General features: G+C 37.6%; 1 protein-coding gene across 1 annotated transcript; it reads left to right on the top strand.

The window, feature by feature from the left end:
- On the top strand, positions 1 to 25,753 carry LOC109054518 (LIM domain only protein 7-like). The gene is made up of 17 exons (XM_042716666.1): positions 1 to 42; positions 339 to 580; positions 2,890 to 3,171; positions 4,227 to 4,514; positions 6,968 to 7,279; positions 9,904 to 10,296; positions 11,292 to 11,627; positions 12,152 to 12,367; positions 16,805 to 16,834; positions 17,671 to 17,803; positions 17,886 to 18,043; positions 18,930 to 19,398; positions 20,049 to 20,331; positions 21,729 to 21,847; positions 23,362 to 23,449; positions 23,659 to 23,715; positions 25,494 to 25,753. Exons 3-17 carry the CDS (start codon positions 3,155 to 3,157, stop codon positions 25,529 to 25,531), a joined length of 2,937 nt encoding a protein of 978 aa, XP_042572600.1. The 5' UTR covers positions 1 to 42; positions 339 to 580; positions 2,890 to 3,154; the 3' UTR covers positions 25,532 to 25,753.
- Positions 25,754 to 26,489: the final 736 nt, after the last annotated feature.

Below are 26,489 nucleotides of genomic sequence, written 5' to 3'. Positions count from 1 at the left end.
ACACACCCTCCCCAGACACAGTTATTCGCTGCAACAGTGATGGTTTATGACATACTCTTCAACTTGATTAATTACTTCTTCTAGACTAGCTTAAACATATTTGCACTCAAATGCATGCACTTCATTCACTTCACTTCACCACTTTCGACTCTCATTTAGATGATGGTAAGATGGCGGCATCAAACCAAACCCAGAAATATGAATCCTGGTTCTCTGTAAACATCTACAAATAAGAAACCCCTATAACAATGCTGCCACACATTTTGACAATAATAAATAACAATAGGAAAAAATGATAAAAACAAAGCATGTTTTCTCTCACCATATCTTTCTGACAGACTCTGAAGGTGACGCTGGGCATAGAAAGTTGCCAGACGTGCGTAAGGATGACATGTCTGCCCGCCGCGTGTCCTACAAAGAGCCTCGCGTAGCTCTACACCTTCAATCAGTATCTGCCAAACAAGACCAACCAGACCAACTACCTTCCTGCTCCCCTGAGGAAGAGGAGGAGCGACAGAGAGGAAGACAGGAGGAGTCTGAGCAACTCAACATCTCCTGTAGGAGGAGAAAGACCTCTCAGGTAATCAAAGCCTCTATGATAGACAGTAAGTGTTTGGTTTGTTTGGATTTCTCAGTTTGTGACTGGTAATCCCACTTCTGGTTGCAATATGGCTGAGACACATCATACATCTCAACAAAAATCAGTACACACAAGCATCGTCTGTTTCATCTGTCCGAGTTTGTTTGATTCATCCTGTATTATCCACAAGTGTGTTGGTGAATGCTGTGAAAATCCCCATTGCTCCCCACAGACAAGAGGGTTTAGAAGTATTAAAAGAGGAGGCTGTCGTGTCTCGAAGCCTTGTGTTCCAGAAAAATTCCACCTGGGTGAATGAGAAAGGGGCGGGGCTTGAGGAGGCGGAGCTTAAGAAAATGAGAAAGCTGGAAAAGGCGGGAGTAAAAGTATTACCTGCCCCTGTGCGATATAACAGGTCAGCGGTTGAATGCATGTGTATGCAGTGACTAAAACTGCTAACTAGTTGTGTGTACAGTAGGGGTAGTTGTTAAAGATAGGTGCTGGTAACCACAAAGCTTGATGAGTTGTCTTCTAACCCCAGGGTTGCTGTGTGGGAAATGTCCCTTTCTTACTTTTGCTTTGAATTTGTGCTACTGAGAATTGTTTCAGCTACATCATAGCATGGAGTTGACACGGTTGTGAATTAGCTTTAGCCTTTGTAGCTTAGCTAATGTTTAATTTTGGTGTCAGCTGTGTAGTGCGAAGTTATACTGACTTGTTTTGTCAGCTTGTGAATGAACTGGATATGTGATTCTGAGTAGTCTGAATCTGTGCTAATTTGTGCTGAGGAGAATATGTGTGTGACCTTTTTATTGGGTTGAGCATGTTATGTTAGTTATGCTAATTTGGCTTATTCTGAAAGACTGATGTCTGCATGAACTCCAGGTACGGAAAGACTAACATCTCTACATTATAGAGTGCAACAGTCCCATTTATTTTCTCTGCAGGAGAGGTTACTTTGAGTGATAAGTTTTAACTATGATCTACTGTGGGCTACAAGGTTGTTAATCGATGGTATATCAACATTGTTTAAACTTATTCTTAAATAATCATTTTCAGCAGCGGAATTCTTGGTAAAAACTACATTACCCATGATTCTGCAGAGAAATTTTTCCACCAATCAGAAAAATAATGACAAGCAAATCATGTTAAAAGAGCTCTTTAGTGCCTGCCCATTTTGCAATAAATGTAAATCATAATGCATGGTATTGGATTTTTTTTTTCCACACAAACAAAATCAACATCTTTAAATCAGTAGTTTTAAATTTCTTGTTTTTAATTTCATTACGTCATTATGACATATGGGAAAAAATGAATGGGGAAAAAACTTCCGGAAACCCAAGGCCGCTTAAAAGTGGAAGCACACTGTTGCACTCTGTTTTTCTAAAATATATTCAAATGTTGTCATGGCGAAATTTTTCTCCTCAGGTCCAATTGTGAACCCTGTGGAGGCCAGTAACGCTAAACCACCTTCACCTGACATCATTCTCCGTCGTGACAATGAGTTCATGCACGCCGCTGCTCCACAACAGTGGGATTCGAATGAGGAAGATGATGACGAAGAGGCAAGAACGGAAGGTTCCAGATGTCCAAAAGGATGATCTTGCTTCTCGCAGAGCACGAATGAATCAGTTTAAACCCAGAATAGCACATCACTTCCTGCCAGGCTCTTGTAGCTGGAAGGACCGAGAAAAATGGGAGGGAATCAGACTGGCATCCCAGCATGCCGTGTTGGAGAGGATGGAGAAGATGGAACAGGAGAAAAATAAGGTGTGCTTGTGACAGAGAGTGATAGGGTATCATGCTCAGGGACTAGTTATATTGGCTTGACAAATCTAACACAATGTTATTGGACAAATCTGGGTCAGGGATGTTTAAACTCATTATCTCTGAGACTTGCTGCCATAGTTTGCTAATGACGCTTTGGGGGAAAACACCCCAGAACTGACCAGCAACTGCTCAAAACATACTGCAGATATAACACAAAATTAAACTTCTCTCTTCAAACCGCCCAATGATTCAAAGAACATAAAGAAACAAACCTTCAGTTCAACAAGTTTGTCTTCAATATCTTTACTTTTGTAGTGTAGTGTTGTTCTATTTTGCCTCTGTAGCTCTTGTATCTTTTCTGATTACAGAGTTTGTCCATACATTACATACCATACATTAGGTATTATGCATTGTGCATAGAAATGAGGTGTATACCATTGTAAATGGTAATGGTCTGTTGTCAGTATTGGTATTGTTGCTGTGTTCTGTGGGATTATGGGTTCATTTTTTCTGTTTCTTATAATGCTACATTTCTACCACAGTCAGGCTGACTCCGCCTCCCCTGAGGTGCCAATCATAATTCGTAAGGACAATCCTTTCTTGAATCCTGAAAAAGACAGGGGAAAAGAGGGGAATGAGGAAGATGAAAGAGAGGAAGAGGGGAAGATAGTTGTTCCAAACCCACTCAAAGATGATCTAGCCAGAAGGCGGACTGGGAGAGGGCCACACCCTCCCAAAGATCCTCATCAGTCATTGGTCCAGGCTTCCATCACTCGGTCAGACCTGGAGAAATGGCAGAGGCTCAAGATGAATACAGATAGCAGGTGCCCCAAAACAGACACGCTCTCTAACACTTTTGATCTTTTTTATGCACATCTGACCACAGGGTCCAAGACTTTGGTGAGTAAATAAAATGTTACTGGTAAATTTGTTAGGAGCTGTAACATTATACATGGTTTAAATTTTACATGAAGACTGTGATCCTGGAAGTGACTGAAAGTATGGAAGAAAAAACTACTAAAAATAAATAATTTGTAAAAACTAAATCATGTTATAAAAAATGCTATATACAGTTTCAAGGTTGGATTTTTTTTATCTAATATTCTTTAAATGTTAATGTTTGAATTTTATTTAAATGTCAATACTTTTAAGAGATAGTTCACCCAAAAATGAAAATCCTGTCATTAATTACTCACCCTCATGTTTGTTCTTCTTTGGAACACAACCTTCGTTCATCTTTGGAACACAAATTAGGATATTTTTGATGAAATCCAAGAGCTTCCTGACCCTCCATAGAGAGCAATGTAACTGAAATGTTCCCAGACCCAGTAACATAGCAAGGACATTTAAAAAAAAAAATTTTTAATAGTCCATGTGACATCAGTGGTTCAATGGATATTTTATGAAGCTACGATAATACCTATTGTGCGCAAAGAAAACAAAACAGCTTTATTCAACAATTCTTCTCCTCCAAGTGACCGTCTTCTGCCATTATTGAGAGAATTTTACGTCAGCAGCACCACGCATACGTTGTGGTACTGTTGATAATGCCAGAAGACGGTCAATTGGAGGAGATGATTTTTTTACAGAAACAGTCAAGAAACAGTTACATTGCTCTCTATGGAGGGCTAGAAGGCTCTCAGATTTCATCAAAAATATCTTAATTTGCATTTCGAAGATGAATGAAGGTCTTACGGGTTTGGAACGGCATGAGGGTGAGTAATTAATCACAGAATTTTTGGGTGAAGTAACCTTTTAATATTTACAATTAAATAATTAAATATTTAAACCATATATTTACAGTCATCTGTTATTTGCACGTGTGGCAAAAAGCCATTGCTCCTGCTTAGCTCAGTGTATCCTTTATACTGATCTACAGTGAGTCTGACTCCACTTCTGCTGAAGTGTCAATCATAACTCGCAAGGACAACCCCTTCCTGACCCCTGAGAAAGACAGTGAGAGTGAGCAGGAGAAGGAGGAGGGAACAGACAGAGAGAAAGGGGCAAGGGTGGTGATGCCTAATGTAAAGAAAGATGACCTGGCCAGAAGGCGGGGCCAAAGTGGGCCTGTCCCACAGAGGGATCCCCGGCAGTCATTGGCTCAAACAACCATCACTCAGTCAGACCTGGAGAAATGGCAAAGGCTCAAGATGAATACAGAGAGCAGGTGCCTGACATGTGACCTTTACCTTTGACCCCTGACATAGCATGACTCATCAACAAGCTTCAAGACATTTTTAGATGTTTCACACTGCTGAAACTTTGAGCTTATTACTCATTAGATTGTATGTTTTCTGTGTTTTGTTTACACATAAAGAAGATGACAGCTCCAGTTTCTAGAAGAATATAACCTTATTATTATTATTATTTTTCAGTTTGTGTCTAACACTGTGTCCTAACCAGATATGGAACAATAAAGCAACATACAACAGAATCTTTTCCATGTAAATTCTATACAATTTTCCCACTGAGTGATCCCACTGTACCACTCTTAGCTTGGTCAATAGTTGTAAGAGCAAAATGCTATTCAAAATACATTACTGTTCAAATGTTTGGGGTCAGAAAAGAGAAAAAGATTAAAAAAAATATATAATCAAATTATTTGTTATTTTTTATTTTTGAGTTCACCAAAAATGAAAATTTTATGTTTATCTGCTTACCCCCAGGGCATCCAAGATGTAGGTGACTTTGTTTCTTCACTAGAACACAAATGATGATTTTTAACTCCAACTGTTGCAGTCTGTCAGTTATATAATGCATGGCAATGGTAACTAAATCTATGAGAGTAAAAAAAAACATGCACAGACAAATCCAAATTAAACCCTGCAAACTTTGCATTCATCAAAAAATCCCATATTCCACAAAGCTACTTAAAAACTATTAAAACTCTTTTTAACATTGTTAAGAAATGTTCCTTGTGTATCAAATCAGCCTATTAGAATGATTTCTGAAGCATCACATGATACTGAAGACTGGAGTAATGCCTGCTGAAAATTCAGCTTTGCCATCACAGGAATAAATTTCATTTTAAAATATTAAAATGTTAAGCAGTTATTTAAAATTGTGCTAAAATATTTCACAGTACCATTGTTTTTTGATCAAATAAATGCAGCCTTGGTGAGGATAAGATGCTTACACATGAAAAATCGTATAGATCCCAAACTTTTGAATGGTAATGCAAGTTCAAATTATAATGGGATATTTGGTATAAATAATATAATGTGTTAAATGTTACATACTATTATAACAGTAAATATTTTTATAATTTATTGTACTTTTAGGACAATGTCAAATAAAAGCCTTTAGTGCTATCTTACAGTGTATATATAACACTTTCATATAATATATATTATAGAATTTTTTTTATAATATAGCAAACTTAAAATAGGGTCAAAGACAAGACATCTCCATTTTAGTGTCCACATCAAATTAAATTGATAAAAGTCATTTAAAAATCTTTAAAAACATGTTAAATGCAATTAAAGTGACTACTTTCATATTTCAAATAACTTCTGTGGAAATAAAATGTCAGAATATTGGGTAGAAATGTTCCAAGGTGTGAAATTGTCATTCAGCATAATGGTCCAGGCTTTGATTTACCATTACATTTTTAAATAAACATATAAAATACTAAGTCAAAGAATATATTTGTCTTTTAATTTGTCATCAAATGATTCTCGTTTAAAATATGCTTAACAAGATTTATTGGTTTATAAATTTTGTTACACTTAGACATTTTAGTGGGTGTCTTCTGTAAATCATGCTAAATAATGAATTAGAAATGAATCAGAAAAAAACATAAAATTAAACAGTGTATATTTTGATATATGGGGGGAAAAAAAAATGAAATTTATAGCTGTATTACAATTTTATTTTCTGATGCTTGAAACCCACTTTTCGTCTTTGACCCAACAGCTAATTTTCCCACGCAGTATAAATAAGTCTGCATTTGAATTATATGGCTGCTTTTATATTTTAAGAAGGGTGTATGTTCTTCAAATATGTTTTGATTGGCTGTGATTGTGCACCATCACACTGTATTTTTGCTGACAGTGTAGACAGACAAATTACTTGTTGCTGATAAAGTATTACGCCTGGTTAAGACACCGTGTGAGCCTAAAATATATTTAAATCAGTCAAGGCTTACAGCCAAGAAGCTTGGTCTGTCATTGGCTTGAGTGCTACGTAATAGGGCTCTGTCTTGTTACACTGTTGTGGAGATGTTTGTTAAAGTGGGCCTTTGTGAGACTCTAAATTCTGTTAGCAGAGGGAAGCCCCTCTCTAGCAAATAGACATCACCAAGGCAACTATTGAAACCAATAGATGCTCACAGAGAATGAGGGAGGGGAGCATGTGAGTGTTAGACGTGAAGAGCCAAGGCTGTGTGTCATTCCTTCAGTAATTTCCCTTTTGTATGTTTCAAAAGGCCATGCTTGCATCAGCGTCAGTGGGTTTATTTGGATATCACACAAATTCCCGTCCAGACCATCCATTGATTTGACTGTCAGACTGACGTGGACTTTCTGCATTAGTATATTTTAATTTTCATGATTTCTCCTCTAATTCTTCTCTCTTTCTCTTCTTTACTCACGTGTCATGTATGTGTGTGCGTGCGAACAGCGATGACCCTATTGTCCCTCTGTGTCAGATGTGTCTTGAGAAAGGCTGCCTCTCTGTTTCCTCCAAGATGACGGTTGCCAAGAGCGACGTGGCCAGTTGCCGAGAACATTCCTCCGGTGAACGGCGGCGTTTTGTAACATTTGGGGGTGTGACAGAGATGGAGAGTACTTCTTGGAAAGAGGAGGAGGATGAGGAAGGGGGAGAGGGACAGGGGAACGAGGCAGAGAAGCTTCGATATCTCCTCTCGATGGCACCTGTTGCTGTGCCCACCATAGGGCAGGGCTCCATACTGACAAAGAGAGCGGTGGGCAGGTAGGGAGAGAAAGAAAGACAGAAAGAGAAGGATAGAAGCATAAATACATGCACATTCAGGCACAACTGACCAAAACGCGCACATATTTTTTCTCTGAGGGTCATTGATTATATTAGTCAAGAGGCTGTTTTACACCTAAAACATAATATACAGTAGTATATATTATAGTACTACAGTTATATATACATATTATATATATATATATATATATATATATATATATATATATATATATATATATATATATATATATATATCTATATAGGGCTGCACGATTAATCGCATGCATTTGTCATGCGTGTCTCATCAGTAAAGCCGGTTCCGTGATTAGCGGTAAATGTCTGTCACCTGTTTTCAAATGCACCGGGAGTTCATACACAGAGCCGTAGTTCACTGACAAGCATACGCAATATTCTGTTCATAATTGAGATTAATCGCAATTACATAATATAGGAATATATGTATATATAAGTAATGCTTAATATAAACTGCAGAAGTCTTCTGTGTAAATGTTGCATGGAAAATGAGGATCAAATATGTAATAATATAGAAATATAAAAAAATAAAATATATAGAATTATATTTTTTATATTATGAAAAGGTAAAAATATATCTATGTGTGTACACATTCACATTTATATTTATATTTATAATAAATGATATAAAATTATATAATTAAAAGGTAAGATAAAGTTTAACATAAAAGAGAAATAACTTCTAAGATATAAATTTGCTTATTGTTTAGTGTATTCCAAAAAGATTTAATATATATTTTTCGGCTTTAGTTGCATTCATGCCATGTTGGAATTACCGAAATTATGAAATTCCAACTTGAAAAAAGCGTTCATGTCCTCTTAGACCTCATAATTACAACTTGTAAACTTTCAACTTTTTGAGAGCTCTGACTTGTACAACCTAAATGCCACAATGTCATACGAATTCACTCAAAATGACAGTGGCTTCAGCTGTAAAATGTAGTTAAGCTCTTAAAGTTCAGTTAGCCTACAACAGTCAAAAATAGCAGTTCCTATAATTATTTGTTAATGTCATGGTACAAGAAAAAACTAAAAATTAAGACAAAGTTTGATGTTACTATCACAGAGCTGAATAAATGGCTAATGTGCTGCTAAACTATAAGTGTATTAATGACGTATCTGCATAATGACTTCTTCTATTGCAGTTTTGTGTATTGATTACACCCATTCATTGAGGACATGAACAGCTCTGAATAACATCCGAGTTTGTCACCTAGTAATTACGGTAGTTGTGAAATGGCACAGCAATGAACACACCATTAGTTCATATTTTATTTCATTGTTTACCCTGTTGAAAAAAACAGCATATGCTGGTTAGGTATGTTTTAACTTTGGGAACCTTTGCTGGTTTTTGCTGGTCCTTTGCCAGCACATGACCAGCATAAACCAGCAAAGTTTGAGAGTAAACCAGCAAAGGACCAGCATAAACCAGCAAAGGACCAGCATAAACCAGCAAAGGACCAGCATAAACCAGCAAAGGTCTAGCATAAACCAGCAAAGGACCAGCATAAACCAGCAAAGGACCAGCATAAACCAGCAAAGGACCAGCATAAACCAGCAACAGCAGCAAAGGACCACATCAGCAAAGGACCAGCATAAACCAGCATCAAAACATACCTAACCAGCATATGCTGTTTTTTTTCAGCAGGGTACTTCACAATATGACTCCTTTAGACACCATTGTCTTCTTAGAATCAAGCAGTAATATTTGGTCCTGTGAACTATACCGACACACTATTACACTATTGTTGAGGGCCGCCTGCTTTCAGAAACCAAGTTTTATTTATCAAATGATCTGAACATACATACAGAGACTCACCCTCATGTGTGTCGGAGTTTGTGTGTAGTGATCTTAGCAGTGATGCTGCATTTACAGGGCATGTCGATTTCATCTTGCTGGGGTTTATGAAGGAGAACTCTTGCCTTGAGAGAATGTTAGCATGATGCAAGCGACTGTAGCGCCACTGAATGAATGATGCTTGAAACTGTTCTCATTTTGGCTAGGAGGGCTTATAATTGAGGCTGTTAGCATGATGCTAACAACTATAGCACCCCTGAATGATGCTAAAACTTCGCATTTTTGGCCTATTTAGGATTAGCTGTGAATGGCTTAGATTAAGGAGGTTATTGTGATGTTAACAACATAGGACTCATGAATGATACTTGAATCTGCTCTTGTCTGGGCTATTTAGAAGGGAAATTAGCTGAATGGCTTGCAGTGAGGCTGTTAGCATGATGCTAACAACTGGAGCACCCACAAATTGTGTGAAAAAATGAACTTTTTTGCCCTGTTTTGGAGAGAAATTAGCTGTGAATGCCACAGTGGTGGTGTGGACTGAAATTTCAGAGTCTGTGAAGAAACAGGAAAAAGATGAAATATGTGTTTGTGCTTGTGTAAGAGAGTAATAAACTGTGTTTCTGTAGTTTTGAGTAACTGTGATGCAGTTGCTTTGGTTCCCAGTGGACTGCATCTTGCATTGCCTCTATCTGCATTCTGTCCTCACTCCTCATTTTTTTCTTTTCTGTCTCTGACTCATTGTTTTTCTCTTTCCTTCCACGTCTCACACTTTATGAACTAACTTACTCAGTGGAGATGCAAACCCTGAGCCTTCTCCCATCACGCCCCCTGAACCTCCGAACCGTGTTATGTTTGACCTTAAAAGGCCTTTAACCTCCACCGAGCACAGAGTGCTGGAGGAGGAACTGGCTGAGAAAGCAAAGGATGAGAGGGAGGATGATGAAGAGGATGAAGAAGAAGAGAGGCAACCAGATATAGAAAAGGACGACATGCTCGCTCGTAGAACAGGAGCATTACAGAAGCCAGCAAGCGGGACTTCATATAACAGATTCCTCCCGCACCCAGGTTCCAAGAGGCAGTGTGCCACAGCAGCTTCCTTAGCCCAGAAAGGAACGAGTGGAGAAAGAGATCTCCAGTATATTGAAAGAAGCATAAAGACAAAGAGAACCAAGATTGGACAGAGGTGGGACAAGCAAGACTAACTGGCAGTCTCAAACTTCTCTTTGTTGATAATGCTTTGCTGTCGTGGTGGAAAATACTCTTTCCTTTTGAGCAAAATATTTGTATTTTAGTAGTGTTGTCTAAGGAAAGCATGACTTTTAGCTTTTCTCATACTTGGTTAGGGAGTTACTGCACCATTTGTGCAAAATATATAATGATACCTTGCTGATGAGTGTTGTTACTAAGTGGTTGAATGTTTAATATTTTTTTAAAAATTCTGATGATAAGCCTGATTATTTGCAGTAAATAGCTGATATTAAAAAAAAACTGTACTGCTCTAAATAAAAAACTAAAATCAGTTATTTTAAATTCTGTAAATTAATTTAGACATCATAACATTATGATGTATAATATGGAAAATTGATATTTTGAGATTTGCTAAAGATTAAACTTGATGTTAAATTGTTCATGTTTTTAATGAATAACTGTAGATGTCACATGAAAGCAAAGGCAGTCAAAATATAAATATAGAAGTAGTTATTTTTAAGTATCTAAATTATTTATGTGTTTTAGTTATTTATGGTTTGTAGATTTAATATATTATAATGATGAATATGCAATAATGATAAATATTAAGTGTTGGGTGATTACTGATACTGTAACGTGCATTGCTAGTTTTTTGCATGGCAGACAATAAATTGGGTGAAAAACATAATTTTACACTGAAAAGAGACACAGTCTATCTAGATATCTAAAAATCAAAATGCTTTTGGCCAGGGTACAACCTTCCAGAATTCCTTAGAAGCCAATTTGCAATAGCAAACACCCAGAACACCTCAGCAATGAGCTAAAAATCACACAACATCTCACAGAAGTTTGTTTTTTTGTTCTTAGGGAAATGTAGGTGTGCATTTGTTTTTAACCTGCTTTCATTAAATTTGGCCTTGGAGAATATTGCGTTATAGCAAACTGAGTTTCATTTTCCAAGTTAGTTATCAGCATATGCTGTTTTGACAGAAATGAAACAGTCAGCCAAGAAACAAAGACACCTGTTCCAGTTGCTGTAGTCACAGAAAAGAACCCCGACATTGTGCGTTCTTCTGCAACTAAGGCCACCCGCTCTGGCGGTTACGATGATGATGATGAATGCGGGTATGACGATCAACTGCCAGATTTTGAGAAGGATGACATGCTTGCACAAAGGACCGGATCTTACCAAAAGCCAAGTGCAGGACAGGCTTTTAATGCTTTTCTGCCCAAACCTGGTGCTGTCAAACACAAAATCCCTCCTGTCAGTGGATCACAGTCATACCTCAAGCCCAGAGAGCAAGAGACAGCCCCGTCTCTGGACAGGTTAGGACCCTTTAGGAATGAAGCGTTTGCCCATGAATGCTCTGAATGCTTCTTTTGTGGTGTCAATGCAAAAGGAGATTGTTTAAATTGGTATTAAATAATTTTTTAGATGTGGATTTGAGCATGTTGTGTGTAGTTGATTTTCCGAGTACAGAGAAGAGATGAATGTCTTTTGGTGGCTATTGTCAGTTTACTAATATATTTGACTGGCTTGGAGTTTCTTCACAAAACTGAATTATTCTCTTTGTTTCTAATCTTTGTGTGTGTGTATACTGTATATATATATATATATATATATATATATATATATATATATATATATTTTTTTTTTTTTTTTTTTTTTTTTTTTCTGATATATTGTCTACTAGTACCTAGTTGACAACCCTTTAATTTTTCTGCACTCTGTTCTTTGCACTTGTTTTCTCTGTTCTCTCTGGCGGTGCGTGTTTTGTAGTCAGAGAACAGAGCCTCAGCTTCCCTTTCACAGCACTGCTTTGCTTTAGTAACCATGGCAAATTTCTCAGCTTCACCCTTAGCTCTGTGGCCCCACCCCCAAGAGATGCTGAGGACACACCTAGGAAGTGCCCTCAGATGATGGACAGGCAGGAGGCAGGCTCTGTGGGTGTGGTGGGACATGAAAGTCTTATTAAAGATGAGACTGTTACCAAAAGCCCCTCCCCCAGACCTCACCATCCCTCACGTCGGCCCCTTTGGCAGGAAGACGATGATCTCCCCCCAATGTGAGAAAGCACTTTCAGGACCAATGTATTACTTTTGAAAACAGCTCTGATTGAAATGTAGTTTTGTATTTCTGCATGGAAAGAGATTGTGTCCCATGCCTGTGTCTCTGCGTTTTATCACTGTTTCACTTTACTTTGTTCATTGGTGCAATAGTTATCCTTAAAGGTGCTGTAAGGGATTTTATTAGTGAAAAGCAAGCTTTTTTATTTTTAAGAGTTTAGATTTGCTTATACGTGTCATTAGAGGGTGGAATTTTGGAAAGACCATGTGGTTTAATGCAGTGACTGACCTGGGGGGAGTTAGTAAAATGGCTAACATCACTTACAGCACCTTTAAAGTTAATATGAAATGCTGTTGAGAACTCATTTTACAGACATGTTTTTTGAAATCAGATTTGGAAAATACATTAAGACACACTCAAAAAAATTAAAGGAACACTTTGAAGGAACACTGTGAAAACATCAGATCTAATTTGGTGATGGTTTTGTGTACTGATATGGACTGGGTATTGTGTTAGGAATGAAAGGATGCCACATCGTTTGATGGAAATGAAAATTAACAACCTACAGAAGGCTAAATTCAAAGACACCCCAAAAATCAAAGTGAAAAAAAATTATGCAGCAGGCTAGTACATTTTGCTAAAATTTCATTGTAGCAACTCAAAATGATACTCGGTAGTTTGTATGGCCCCCACGTGCTTGTGTGCTCCTAATGAGACAACCTGGTGGCATCGGATGGACCGAAACATATTGTTCCAGAGGTGTTCTATTCAATTTAGGTCAGGCGAGCGTGGGGGCCATTCAATGGTATCAATTCCTTCATCCTCCAGGAACTGCCTACATACTGTCACCACATGAGGCCAGGCATTGTCGTGTACCAGGAGGAACCCAGGACCCACTGCACCAGCATATGGTCTGACAACGGGTCCAAGGATTTCATCCCGGTACCTAATGGCAGCCAGGGTGCCATTGTCGAGCCTGGAGAGGTCTTGCCTGTGTGTACTGGCATCCAATCCGGTATTGTCGAGTGTTGTTAGGTGCAGCAGAACGTTCTCCATGGCTTCTCCAGACCCTTTCACGTCTGTCACATGTGCTCAAGGTGAACCTGCTCTCATCTGTGAAAAGCACAGGGCACCAGTGGTGACCTGCCAATTCTGGTGTTCAGTGGCAAATGCCAATCGAGCACAATGGTGCCGGGCAGCGAGCACCGGGCCCACTAGAGGACGTCAGACCCTCAGGCCACCTTCATGAAGTCTGTTTCTGATTGTTTGGTCAGAGACATTCACACTAGTGGCCTGCTGGAGGTCATTTTGTATGGCTCTGGTAGTGCTCATCCTTGCACAAAGAAGCAGATACCGGTTCTGCTGATGGGTTAAGGACCTTCTACGGCCGTGTCCAGCCCTCCTAGAGTTAATTGCCTGTCTCCTGGAATCTCCTCCCTGCTTTTAAGACTGTGTGAGGCACAGCAAACCTTCTGGCAATGGCACATATTGATGTGCTGTCCTGGAGGAGTTGGACTGCCTGTGCAACCTCTGTAGGGTCCCAGTATCACATTATGCTACCAGTAGTGACACCAACCCTAGCCAAACTGAAACTGATTAACAACCCTCTTTGCTACTTAACTGACCTTGGCTGCATTTCCCAAAAGCATCGTAAGCCTAAGTTGATCATAGATCCAGTGATGGCAATGGGCCTACAATGTACTTAGGCAGCCCAGATCAAAATCCCAAGAGTTTAATTGACTTGATTTACTCTGATTGAAAAGTGTTCCTTTAATAATTTTTTTTTTGAACAGTGTGTGTATATATGTGTGTGTGTGTGTGTGTGTGTGTGTGTATATATATGTATGTATGTATGTATGTATATATATATATATATAGGTCCTGCTGAAAAAATTAGCATATTGTGATAAAAGTTCATTATTTTCCATAATGTAATGATAAAATTAAACTTTCATATATTTTAGATTCATTGCACACCAACTGAAATATTTCAGGTCTTTTATTGTTTTAAATACTGATGATTTTGGCATACAGCTCATGAAAACCCAAAATTCCTATCTCAAAAAATTAGCATATTTCATCCGACCAATAAAAGAAAAGTGTTTTTAATACAAAAAAAGTCAACCTTCAAATAATTATGTTCAGTTATGCACTCAATACTTGGTCGGGAATCCTTTTGCAGAAATGACTGCTTCAATGCGGCGTGGCATGGAGGCAATCAGCCTGTGGCACTGCTGAGGTGTTATGGAGGCCCAGGATGCTTCGATAGCGGCCTTAAGCTCATCCAAAGGGTTGGGGTCTTGCGTATCTCAACTTTCTCTTCACAATATCCCACTGATTCTCTATGGGGTTCAGGTCAGGAGAGTTGGCAGGCCAATTGAGCACAGTAATACCATGGTCAGTAAACCATTTACCAGTGGTTTTGGCACTGTGAGCAGGTGCCAGGTCGTGCTGAAAAACCGAAATCTTCATCTCCATAAAGCTTTTCAGCAGATGGAAGCATGAAGTGCTCCAAAATCTCCTGATAGCTAGCTGCATTGACCCTGCCCTTGATAAAACACAGTGGACCAACACCAGCAGCTGACATGACACCCCAGACCATCACTGACTGTGGGTACTTGACACTGGACTTCAGGCATTTTGGCATTTCCTTCTCCCCAGTCTTCTTCCAGACTCTGGCACCTTGATTTACGAATGACATGCAAAATTTGCTTTCATCCGAAAAAAGTACTTTGGACCACTGAGCAACAGTCCAGTGCTGCTTCTCTGTAGCCCAGGTCAGGCGCTTCTGCCGCTGTTTCTGGTTCAAAAGCACACGCCTGTGCACGGTGGCTCTGGATGTTTCTACTCCAGACTCAGTCCACTGCTTCCGCAGGTCCCCCAAGGTCTGGAATCGGTCCTTCTCCACGATCTTCCTCAGGGTCCGGTCACCTCTTCTCGTTGTGCAGCGTTTTTTGCCACACTTTTTCCTTCCCACAGACTTCCCACTGAGGTGCCTTGATACAGCACTCTGGGAACAGCCTATTCGTTCAGAAATTTCTTTCTGTGTCTTACCCTCTCACTTGAGGGTGTCAATGATGGCCTTCTGGACAGCAGTCAGGTCGGCAGTCTTACCCATGATTGCGGTTTTGAGTAATGAACCAGGCTGGGAGTTTTTAAAAGCCTCAGGAATCTTTTGCAGGTGTTTAGAGTTAATTAGTTGATTCAGATGATTAGGTTAATAGCTCGTTTAGAGAACCTTTTCATGATATGCTAATTTTTTGAGATAGGAATTTTGGGGTTTCGTGAGCTGTATGCCAAAATCATCAGTATTAAAACAATAAAAGACCTGAAATATTTCAGTTGGTGTGCAATGAATCTAAAATATATGAAAGTTTAATTTTATCATTACATTATGGAAAATAATGAACTTTTATCACAATATGCTAATTTTTTGAGAAGGACCTGTATATATATATAAAATATTTAAAAAATGTATAATTTTAGTTGAACTTTAAAAAAGTAATTAGACTACATCTCATCTATCTATATGGCTGCATTTACACTTGGAATTAACATGAGATCACCGCAATCTGATCAAGCAGATCGGATCATCAATCAGGACACGGCGCGTTTACACTTGGCAACATCAGCTAACTTCTCTATCTGGATAACTGATCGGATCTGTCTTTCCCGATCAATATTTAAATAAGTCTGCAGAGAATTGGCCCGGTGCAAAGTCAGGAATCTCACTAGCGCTCCACACAGGTGTTCTCCGTCTTTCTCAAGTATGTAATCGCTGCAGCCCGGAGACCTCCAAGTGGGAGGGACTTACGCCACAAGTAGGCTGGACTTGGAGCTGACCTGCCCATTTGGAACTGGCTGTGACCTCCGTTCATAGGTCGCTTGTGACCTTTCGGGAGAGAGGGAGCAGGGTTTTGCGTGACGTCGACCTGCGAACGCAGACTCGATGGGTGGATTGCGTTTACATTACATTGAGATCCGATGACAATGTGTCCTTGACTACCTCTGGAGCAGGACACGCTGATCAGATAACATTCCGATCAGAAGGGCGTTTACACTTGCCTTTACAATGTGTATGTGGACAACATCTGGATACAGGTCGCATGTTAATGCCAAGTGTGAACGCAGCCTATATTTTCTTTCTCTCTCTCTCTCTCTCTCTCTCTCTCTCTCTCTCTCTCTCTCTCTCTCTCTCCTCTCTCTCTCTCTCTCTCTCTCTCTCTCTCTCTCTCTCTAAATATATATATATACAGTACAATATATATAAAATGTGTGTGTAATATAGTGAGGTAACATTTTATTTTGAGGGGTAGGCTTCATACAAAATATAATTTTTTTTAAAAAAAGGTCTGCAATTAGTTGTTCTAAATGTTCAACCATTTTGTTCTTTAAAACTTTATTTACATTGTTTTTTTATCCATTAATGTTCTAGATTCAGAGCTACTAGTGTTTCTGACACAGAGTAAGTTTCTTTTCCTTTTTCTGTGTATTTCTTACTGTTGCTGCAGAACTGGGCAGCTGCATGCACTCTACACAAGCATTCAGCAGTGTCTCTGTTCACAGATACAACCATTATCTAAACTGACATACTCTCTCTTGAACTTTGTGCATGCATATTCAAAAGTCAAGCCTGCCCCTACACATGCATGTAATAACATATGTTTGAATCTTTCTCATGTTTTGCTGTGGTGGATACTTCAGCTCCCTGTATTAAAGGAATATTCAGCCAAAAAAAGAATAGAAAATTCATTCATTTACTCCTCATGTCGTTCTAAATCTATGACTGTGTGAGGGAGAAAAACATAAATGTGCTACTCTCTCTTTTCTTTTCCATGCAATTATTATAAATTGGAGTTTACAAGCTTCAAAAAGATGTAAATATGACTCATGTGCACCAAAGTCATCCGATTTGTATTGAATGACAACAAAAAATTAATATGGTATCATGATAATATGGGTTTTGAACAACATGACGGTTTCTTGAGCAATAAGAAATTATATTTTCAAAAATATAAATTTTTCTTGTACTTTTCTTGTATTGTTCATGGTCCCAATAACCATTTGTTGCTCTTGCACTAACATTTCTTCCATTTAACCATGTCATTCCTCTTTAACATCATACTGTCATATATATAACTTTTTTTTTTTTTTGTCAAGAATTTCCTATTTTCGTGCCTTCAGGTCTCAGAAGAAGAGATGTGTTGTTATTTTCAATCTGGCATTGATTGCGCCTTTCCTCCTTCAGCTAAAAGCGTTACAGCACTTGTAAACATGCCTGTTTTTGTTTGTTATTCAAAGGAGTATGAGTTTGATTGACATGCGTGATGAAGAAGATGAGATGGCCTACCTTCGGCCACACAGCCAATCACGACATGAGCACCTACACAACCAGTACAACAAACTCAAAGAGGAGGAGGACCAGTGGCAGGACGTGAGTCATACAAACCCACACAAGAACGTGTTTAATGAGCTCACACGCAGAAGTGTTTACATTCTCTGGCTTCTGTGTGTAGGACTTGGCTCGCTGGAAGAATCGGAGGCGAAGTGCATCTCAAGATTTGATCAAAAAGGAAGAAGAGAGGAAGATGATGGAGAAGCTAATGACAGCGGATGGAGGATCTGGCCATCGCAGGAAGAGCATCAAGACATACAAAGAAATTGTAGAGGAGAAGTGAGACAAACTGAAATCTATATGATCTCCTGATGTAGCAGATCGTGGAGTTTAGTGAATATGAAGTATTGGCATTGAAATACACAGTGCAAAATTGACTGCTTTTTAGTGAAACTGCCTTTTAGAATTGGGGCTTAGGGTCACTAGGCTTGACTAAAATACACTTTCTATGATGAGCATGTTTTTAATTTTTGGATTAAAATTCATTTAGATGATGAATTTTAAAAATGTCAGAGCAATACCACCATCATGATATCATAATGATTTTATTTTTGTTTTTTTTGTTTTTTTTGCGTAACTATATAATGGTTATAATAAGAAATTTTTCTTGATGTTTGGTGAAATCTTTCACCAAATCAGCATATTAAAATGATTTTCTGAGGGATCATGTAACACTGAAGACCAGATTAATGGCTGCTGAAATTTCAGCTTTGCATAATAGGGATGAATTACATTTTCAAATATATTCAAATAGAAAACAGTTGTTTTGAATTGCAATAATATTTCACAATATTACTGTTTTTGATTAAATAATACTTTGATTAATAATACTTAATGAGCAACAGAGACTTCTTTTGATACCATTAAAAATCTTTAGTGTAAGTAGTAATAATATTTTGTTATTTCTTAGAAAAAAAAAGATATTTTATATATATTATATATTTATATTTTATAAAATATATAATATTTTGTCCACCTAATAAAGCTTGTTTAGTGTGACCCACCACCTACAGATCATTATGACTGTATGTCAAGCTCAGTAATTATGAGAAAATTGTTGACAATGCAGTGTTAGTCCCCCAAAAACTTTTTTATATTTGAACATTTATCATGAATATATAAATATGTAATTGACATTCTATTGATCTCACTCTTTCTCTTTTAGAGAGCGTAGGGAACAGGAGCTACATGAACAATACTGCAAGGCCTCCACCCCAGAAGAGAAAGCAGCTGTGCTTCAACGCTATGCTCTCCGTTTCACCATCAGCGATGCCATATTAGAGAAACTCCAGCTCCCCAAACTGCCTTCTGCTGCTCCACCAATGCACACGTCACCTCTTCATCAACCCGAAAAGAAGCTGACATGTACCACCTTAGTAGAAACAGAGGTCCCAGAGCCTGAACAGACTACCCAAACACACCACAGTGTCTATATAGAGCAGAAGACTACACAAAAACAGGCACAGGCACAGCCCAAAACCCCTGAACCATCACCTTCTGAGACCACCAAAGCTCCAGAAGTCCTGTCAGCACCCACACAAGTTCCTCCGGCTCCATCGAAGCCTGTACCCCTGATCACCCCAAAACCCTACAGCCAGCCCAAATTCAGCCAAGGCCTCTGCAAATCAGTGAAGGCAAGAATATCTTTCCCAGGACTGTAATATATGTAACAATTTCATTTAACAATGGCAAAAAAAATGGCAAAATCTCTGCATATAAAAACGTAGGTAGGACGGCTAGAGATTTTCAAACTTTTTGGACCTCCAAATGTGATTATCTTACTATATGATGATCTTACAAAAATATAAAGGCAGTTATAGACCTGTTAATATTGTATAATAAAACACATGCTATTATAAAATGCTTTTTACAAAATTAAATAGTTGGCTTTTAAAATTTAAATATTTAACTACTATACCTGAAGCCAAAGTAGAAGTATTAAAATAAAACTAATTCAAAATTTTTAATTATTTACTTATAAATTACTAATAAATTACTCACCCTCAGATTGTTCAAAATCTGTTTGACTTTTTCTTTTTTGCGTAAAACACAACAGAAGTTATATTTCATAATGTCTTTTTCCGTACATTAAAAATGGATGAGACTAATGACAGTTGTGGTTGCCATTGGCTTCCTTTGTATGAAAAAGACCAACCTGGACATCTTGCTAGATAGCAACTTATGTGTTTCACGCAAGAACGACATGAAGGCAAGTAAATTATCTTTGATTTTTGGGTAATAATAATCAGCTTAAATAAATGTGTGTTGTTTGTTTTTATTACAGAGTGATGGGCTGATACGTGTGAACGGTGACAGCAGAGAGAGGGATGATTCTGTGTCATGTCCTCAAATCAACGTCTCTTCCTCACCTCCAAAGCCAGATAGTCAAAGTCAACAAAATGAGGAGCTCATTGTTTTAGAAACCTCAGAACACGAGCAAAACGTACAGACCATTTCTGACAAGAAGAATGAAGTAATAGAGGAGGAAAAAAAGTGTTCTCTTAGTCCTCAGGAAGAGAATAGCAAAGAAGACACCTCGACTACACTATCGGTGTCAGAACCAGAAGGTTAAGTATTATGATATTAGCCACAGTTTTCAATATTCTGAATATTTGTGGAATATATACAGTTGAAGTCAAAAGTTTACATACACCTTGCAGAATCTGCAAAATGTTAATTATTTACCAAAACAGGAGGGATCATACAAAATGCATGTTATTGTTTATTTAGTACTGACCTGAGTAAGATATATATATATATATATATATATATATATATATATATATATATATTATATATATATATATATATATATATAAAATTTTTAAGGGGTCTTATCATGAGAAATTGACATACAGTCATACAATGAAGGTTTACTGTAACTTTCAAAAATCAAAACTTCTTCAATTTCAATTTATATAAAACAATTTCTTGATAATTAAAGGGATAATTCCCTCCAAAATGAAAAAGCTGTGATCACTTGTTTACCCTCTGTAAACTGTATGCATTTCTTTCTTCTGTGGAACATAAAAGAAGATATTAAAAGGGAATGTCACAGTGGGTTTTTTTTTTTTTTTTTTTTTGGTCCATACAATGGCTGTCCGAAAGCTGAAAAATGCTGCCTTCGGAAGAAGCTTCATGGCCTATCTCTTGAGATGCCTTCATCCTATCGATTTTTGAAGGCAGCATAGATGTTTCCCTCGCTGCCTTCGATATCCCACAATCCTGTACATCCTATTTCATGATAGTTGAGCTTAAAAAATAAGGATGGCATCTGAAAGTTGCGTTTGATGGTTAGTTTGTGTGTAAATGTATGTTTCTGACCAACTTTTTGATGTTACTTGTAGCGAGAAATCAGTATTATAGTAAGTAAATATTCACTTGGTTATCACCAAAGATTGTTCTATTTTGTTGTAAATCATTAAACCGTTATGTTGCCATCAGACGCCTTTCCAAAATCAGTTTTGTGAGGTGCCTTTGAGCACAAACACTTCCTGCTAAGTTATTGCCTGATATGGCAGCAAGGCAACGAGTCAGCAGCCTAAGCTTTCGGACACAGCCAATGGAAGACAATGGGCTACAATGTTGTTTGGTTCCCAACATTTTTCAAATTCATCCACAGACCAAAGAAATGCATACAGGTTTGGAATGGCCATAGGGTGAGTAAAAAAAATGACATAATTTTCCATTTTAGTTGGACTATTATTTTAAGTAGTGAAAGTAGTTCAATGTTTTGTGTCTTGTCACCTTAATATATTGACCCTAGCTGCCCACATTTCACATCAGTGACATCCATTACAGCAGGTGTTAAAAAACTTAACCCTTAAGTGCAAATACATAAAAATTCTAATTGAGCATAAATTAAATTTAAAACAAAGATTAAATGATAAGATGTGACTTTTTTAAAGCAGAGGTAGACTGAATCATTTTTATATTAACTTATAGTAGTTTCCTATTTGATCAGGAAAGCAGCCAGTGCCTGACACGATGATGAAGCGCAGCTGTGTTGTCACAACAACCATAGTGACAGAACTCACTCAGACGCACCCCGTCCCACCAACTGATGCGTCCAGCACTGAGCAGGTGGGCCTTGATTTCTCTCTTTTCAATTTTTAATAAAACATTTATTCAGTGATGTTCAAATACATCCGCTGATTCCTTGGGCTGGCTGAAAGTAAGCGATTAGTTAAGAGTAGTCTTAATACTTAATACTTAATACTTTATTCTTATTGGTCAGTGTGTTTGCATTCATGACTACTAAACTGTTTAACTGACCCAAATGTGTAATTTCCTATATAGTTTTATTAGTTTTATGTACACAGTCTTATAAATGAAATAATTCAGAATAAATCATGAATAAAAAATAAACCACTAAAACCACATTGTACAGCTAATTTTTGTCAATTAAAAATGGAGGTGAATGTGCTATTGTCCCTGTTGAAAAAGTATGTGTTTGATGGGTATGTTTTTTTTGATGGCTGCTGGTTTGTGCTGGTTTAAGCTGGTCCTTAGCTGGTTTAAGTTGGTTCTTAGCTGGTTTAAATTGGTTCTTAGCTGGTCTTGAGCTGGTTTAAGATTGTTCTTAGCTGGTCATGAGCTGGTTTAAGATGGCTCTAAGCTGGTTTAAGCTGGTTCTTAGCTGGTCATGAGCTGGTTTAAGATGGTTCTTATGTTGTTTAGCTGGTTTATTATGTTTTTTAGATTGGTTTTTGGTTGTTTTTGATGTTGTTTAGGTTGTTTTGAGCTGGTTTAAGCTGGCCTTTAGCTGGCCATAAACTGGTTCTTAGCTGGCCATGAGCTGGTTTAAGCTGGTTCTTAGCTGGCCATGAGCTGGTTTAAGTTGGTTCTTAGCTGGTCATGAGCTGGTTTAAGTTGGTTCTTAGCTTGCCATGAGCTGGTTTAAGCTGGTTCTTAGCTGGCCATAAGCTGGTTCTTAGCTGGCCATGAGCTGGTTTAAACTGGTTCTTAGCTGGCCATGAGCTGGTTTAAACTGGTTCTTAGCTGGCCATGAGCTGGTTTAAACTGGTTCTTAGCTGGTCATGAGCTGGTTTAAGTTGGTTCTTAGCTGGTCATGAGCTGGTTTAAGCTGGCCTTTAGCTGGCCATAAGCTGGTTCTTAGCTGGCCATGAGCTGGTTTAAACTGGTTCTTAGCTGGCCATGAGCTGGTTTAAGCTGGTTCTTAGCTGGCCATGAGCTGGTTTAAGCTGGTTCTTAGCTGGTCATGAGCTGGTTTAAGTTGGTTCTTAGCTTGCCATGAGCTGGTTTAAGATGGTTCTTAGCTGGTCATGAGCTGGTTTAAGCTGGTTCTTAGCTGGTCATGAGCTGCTTTAAGCTGGCCCTTAGCTGGCCATGAGCTGGTTTAAGCTGGTTCTTAGCTGGCCATGAGCTGGTTTAAGCTGGTTCTTAGCTGGCCATGAGCTGGTTTAAGCTGGTTCTTAGCTGGCCATGAGCTGGTTTAAGATGATTCTTAGCTAATCATGTGCTGGTCCTAAACTGGTCCTATGCATCTAGCTCCTGCTCAAGATTTTTCAACAGGGGTGTATTCTATTGGAAACCTGCTTTTATTTCAGCAATGATTTTCTTTTCACTCCCCTCAGCTCGATTCAGTCCATAGTTCATGTGATGTGAGTTCAACTGCCGAGTCAAGCAAGACTGAGCAGACTTCATACTCTCTCTCAATGACAGGTAATACAACCCCACTTTAATCTCTCATAATGTGATGACCTAATGAATCCCTATTCCAACTTCCCACTTTTAGTTATTCGTTTAGCTCCTCTAAATCCTCTTTTGGGTTACCTTTCTTTCTGGTTTATGTTTTTCTACTCTTTTCTCTTACTTTTTGTCTCTTTCATTGACTACCCCTCTGTCATTCGCTGTGCGTGTGGGTCTGTTAGAGTCCTCACATACCTCTAATAGCTCTAGGTTACGCTGGGAGTTCTTCGCTCCAACAGGTAAAATTGATAGATGAACTAATCACACAGGGCTTACTTCCCCACAAACGGCAGATGATCCATCTGCCCATCGCTGATCATCTCTTGTTTGTCAGCCTCCTTTGACTTCTCTTGTAGAGGTGCATTGTATAGTAAATGCTTGTCTGCTGAGGGCATTATGAGGCACTACAGATTGTTAAACTGGTTTTGGAGTGTAGAGGAGAGTGGAGTAAGCTGTGCCACTTTACCTTAAGTTGTCATAAAGTTAAGGACAAAGGAGATAGATGTAAAACATATTATACTGCACACTTTTGTCTAAAGTTTTTTGCTTTTTTTTAATCAGCAAGGACACATTAAATGGATCAAAAGGGACAGTAAAGAGGTTTACATACGTATTTCCTATTTAATTGTTTTCTATTTCAAATCAATTCTGTTTGTTTTAAACTTCCTATTTTTTAATGAATCCTGGGAACAAAAACATTTATCACAATTTAACAAAAATATTAAGTAGCAGAACTGTTTTAAATATTAATAATAAGAATGTTTCTTGAGCACCAAATCAGCATATTAGAATGATTTCTGAAGTATCATGTGACACTGGAGTAATGGCTGCAGAAAATTTTGGTTAGATTTCTGAAGTAGCATGTGACACTGGAGTAATGGCTGCCAAAAAGGGTTATAACAAAAATGTTACTTTTATAAATAAAAATTTTATTTTTGAAAATTTAGTTTTTTTTGTATTTTTTTTTGATTTTGTTATGATTTGGTGAGACTTTCAGTAGCAGCAATAACAAAAACATCAAAAAAAAATGTATTATATTATATTATATTATATTATATTATATTATATTATATTATATTATATTAATTATATTATATTATATTACATTACATTACATTTCATTTAATGGCCAATCTCAAATAATATACATGGTTATACAATTGCAATTTACCAATATACTGTATAGTATATGATATATAGTTATAGACAATGTAGAAAAGGTACTTTTACTTTGATTTACTAGTCTATAGTATATATTTACTAGTATATAGTCACATGACAAAAATCTTGCATAATTTCTTAAGGAGGTTATTCAGTTTTGAATGTTTTATTTATTAGGTTTTTCTTTTCTCATCTTTCCTTCTAAACATAGAGTTGTGTGTCATTTTGTCCTCATCAGGCATCTGTAGCATATGTCAGCACTCCGTGACTAAAGATTCGATTTCTTTAGTCTGGTCATTGTACAGTCATGCACAGTAAATTAACGTGTAGAAATTAAGATGCTCTGCGTTAATGCTTTTTTCTGTTGGTTTCATGTCTAGATTTACAACTCTCAGAGAATAGATCCTTCTTGTCTTTGCCTCTGCTTATAGCAGGTATTCATATCCATCTCAGGTGATAGAATCACAAGTGGGCAGCTACATAAAACAGGGTGTAAACAGGGTTCAAAATCATTGATTGAATCCCTCAAACCATATTTGGAAGTGGTGAAGTCTATAAATATAGTAACAGAATGAGACCTGTCAAAATCTGATCATAAGAGGACACAGGAGATCAATTGGAGATGCAAGTGAGTAATAATAATAATATATGTAAACAAGGATCACAAGATGGATGTTAGTACCGGGTGTAAATAGAGACATCATGTCTCAACACTTCTTTTTTTCTGTATCATTTTAATGTTTTATGCTCTGTGTATCTGTGTACCAGCTTGAACTCCTATGGTGCTATTGCTTTCATTAGCACATGAAGAGATTAACGAGTATATGATGAGTTTCCCCTCTTCTTTCCTCCACAGAGGGGATTGACTACTCCATTGATTGTGTAAGTACTTAAGTAAGCCAAAATCACACTCACTCTTCCTGAATATCTCTTTATTTCCTCTTTCTGCATTCTTTTCACATCCTTTCCTTTCACTCTTTTTTCCGTCGTTAGTCCTTCATTGTAACATTTTGGTCATTTTGGCTGTTAGAGTACTGGCTTGATGGGAACAGATTGTATTTGGCATGTTTGCTGTTGCATTGCTTTTCACTGAAGTTTCAGTATATCGCACCAACAGGTTTACGCTTTCAAGACAGCGTGTCAAGTTACAACACAAATAATTAAAAAGTGTTGATGCATTAAAATTAAAAAAAAGAATTGTGTTGTGTTTAGTTTTGTTTTATGTTATTGTTATTTATTAATATTTTATATGAGCTTTTATATTTTAAGTTTTAGTAATTGTATATACTTTTGACTTTTTGATTTATATATATATATATATATATATATATAGTTTTGATTTTATTTTTATTTCAGTTTTTACCTCTTCAACTTAAATATGAGAAATGTTGTCAACATCAAAGTACCACTCAAATTGTTACTTTAACAAATCACAAAATAAAAAATGAGGCCCAATTTTGACACGTTGAACAAAAACATCAAGTTACACCTTTAAAAATTGACCAAATATATAAAGTTTCACAATTTATTTTTAGTTACACAACTGATTTTTTTTTATTTGTTTTTTCTTTTTTATTTGTGTGTGTGTGTTTGTGTGTGTGTGTTTTTTTTTTTTTTGTGTGTGTTTGTGTGAATAATGTTGAAACCTTGATGTAAGGGTTGATCACTGGACATGGGATCCTAATGAAGAGCGCAGACGACAGGAGAGGTGGCAGCAGGAGCAGGAGCGCCTGCTGCAGGTACAGTAGCCAGCTTGGGGTTTGTCTGAGAGAAGTGAGCACCTGCTGATCTTTCTCTGTTGTTGTGTTCTGGTTAGCATTTTACCATCTGTTCCTGTCTTCCCTTCACATTC

The sequence above is a fragment of the Cyprinus carpio genome, chromosome B1 (assembly GCF_018340385.1).
Source record: "Cyprinus carpio isolate SPL01 chromosome B1, ASM1834038v1, whole genome shotgun sequence".
Taxonomy (NCBI): domain Eukaryota; kingdom Metazoa; phylum Chordata; class Actinopteri; order Cypriniformes; family Cyprinidae; genus Cyprinus; species Cyprinus carpio.
Note: the sequence above shows the minus strand (reverse complement) of the source record. Positions and strands in the feature narration are given on the sequence as shown.

What these genes read in the sequence shown, in the direction of transcription:
- LOC109054518 (XM_042716666.1), top strand. An exon ending in ACTAGTGTTTCTGACACAGA is followed by an intron (nt 16,835 to 17,670) that starts GTAAGTTTCTTT and finishes TGTTATTCAAAG; the next exon opens with GAGTATGAGTTTGATTGACA. An exon ending in GCCTCTGCAAATCAGTGAAG is followed by an intron (nt 19,399 to 20,048) that starts GCAAGAATATCT and finishes TTTTTATTACAG; the next exon opens with AGTGATGGGCTGATACGTGT.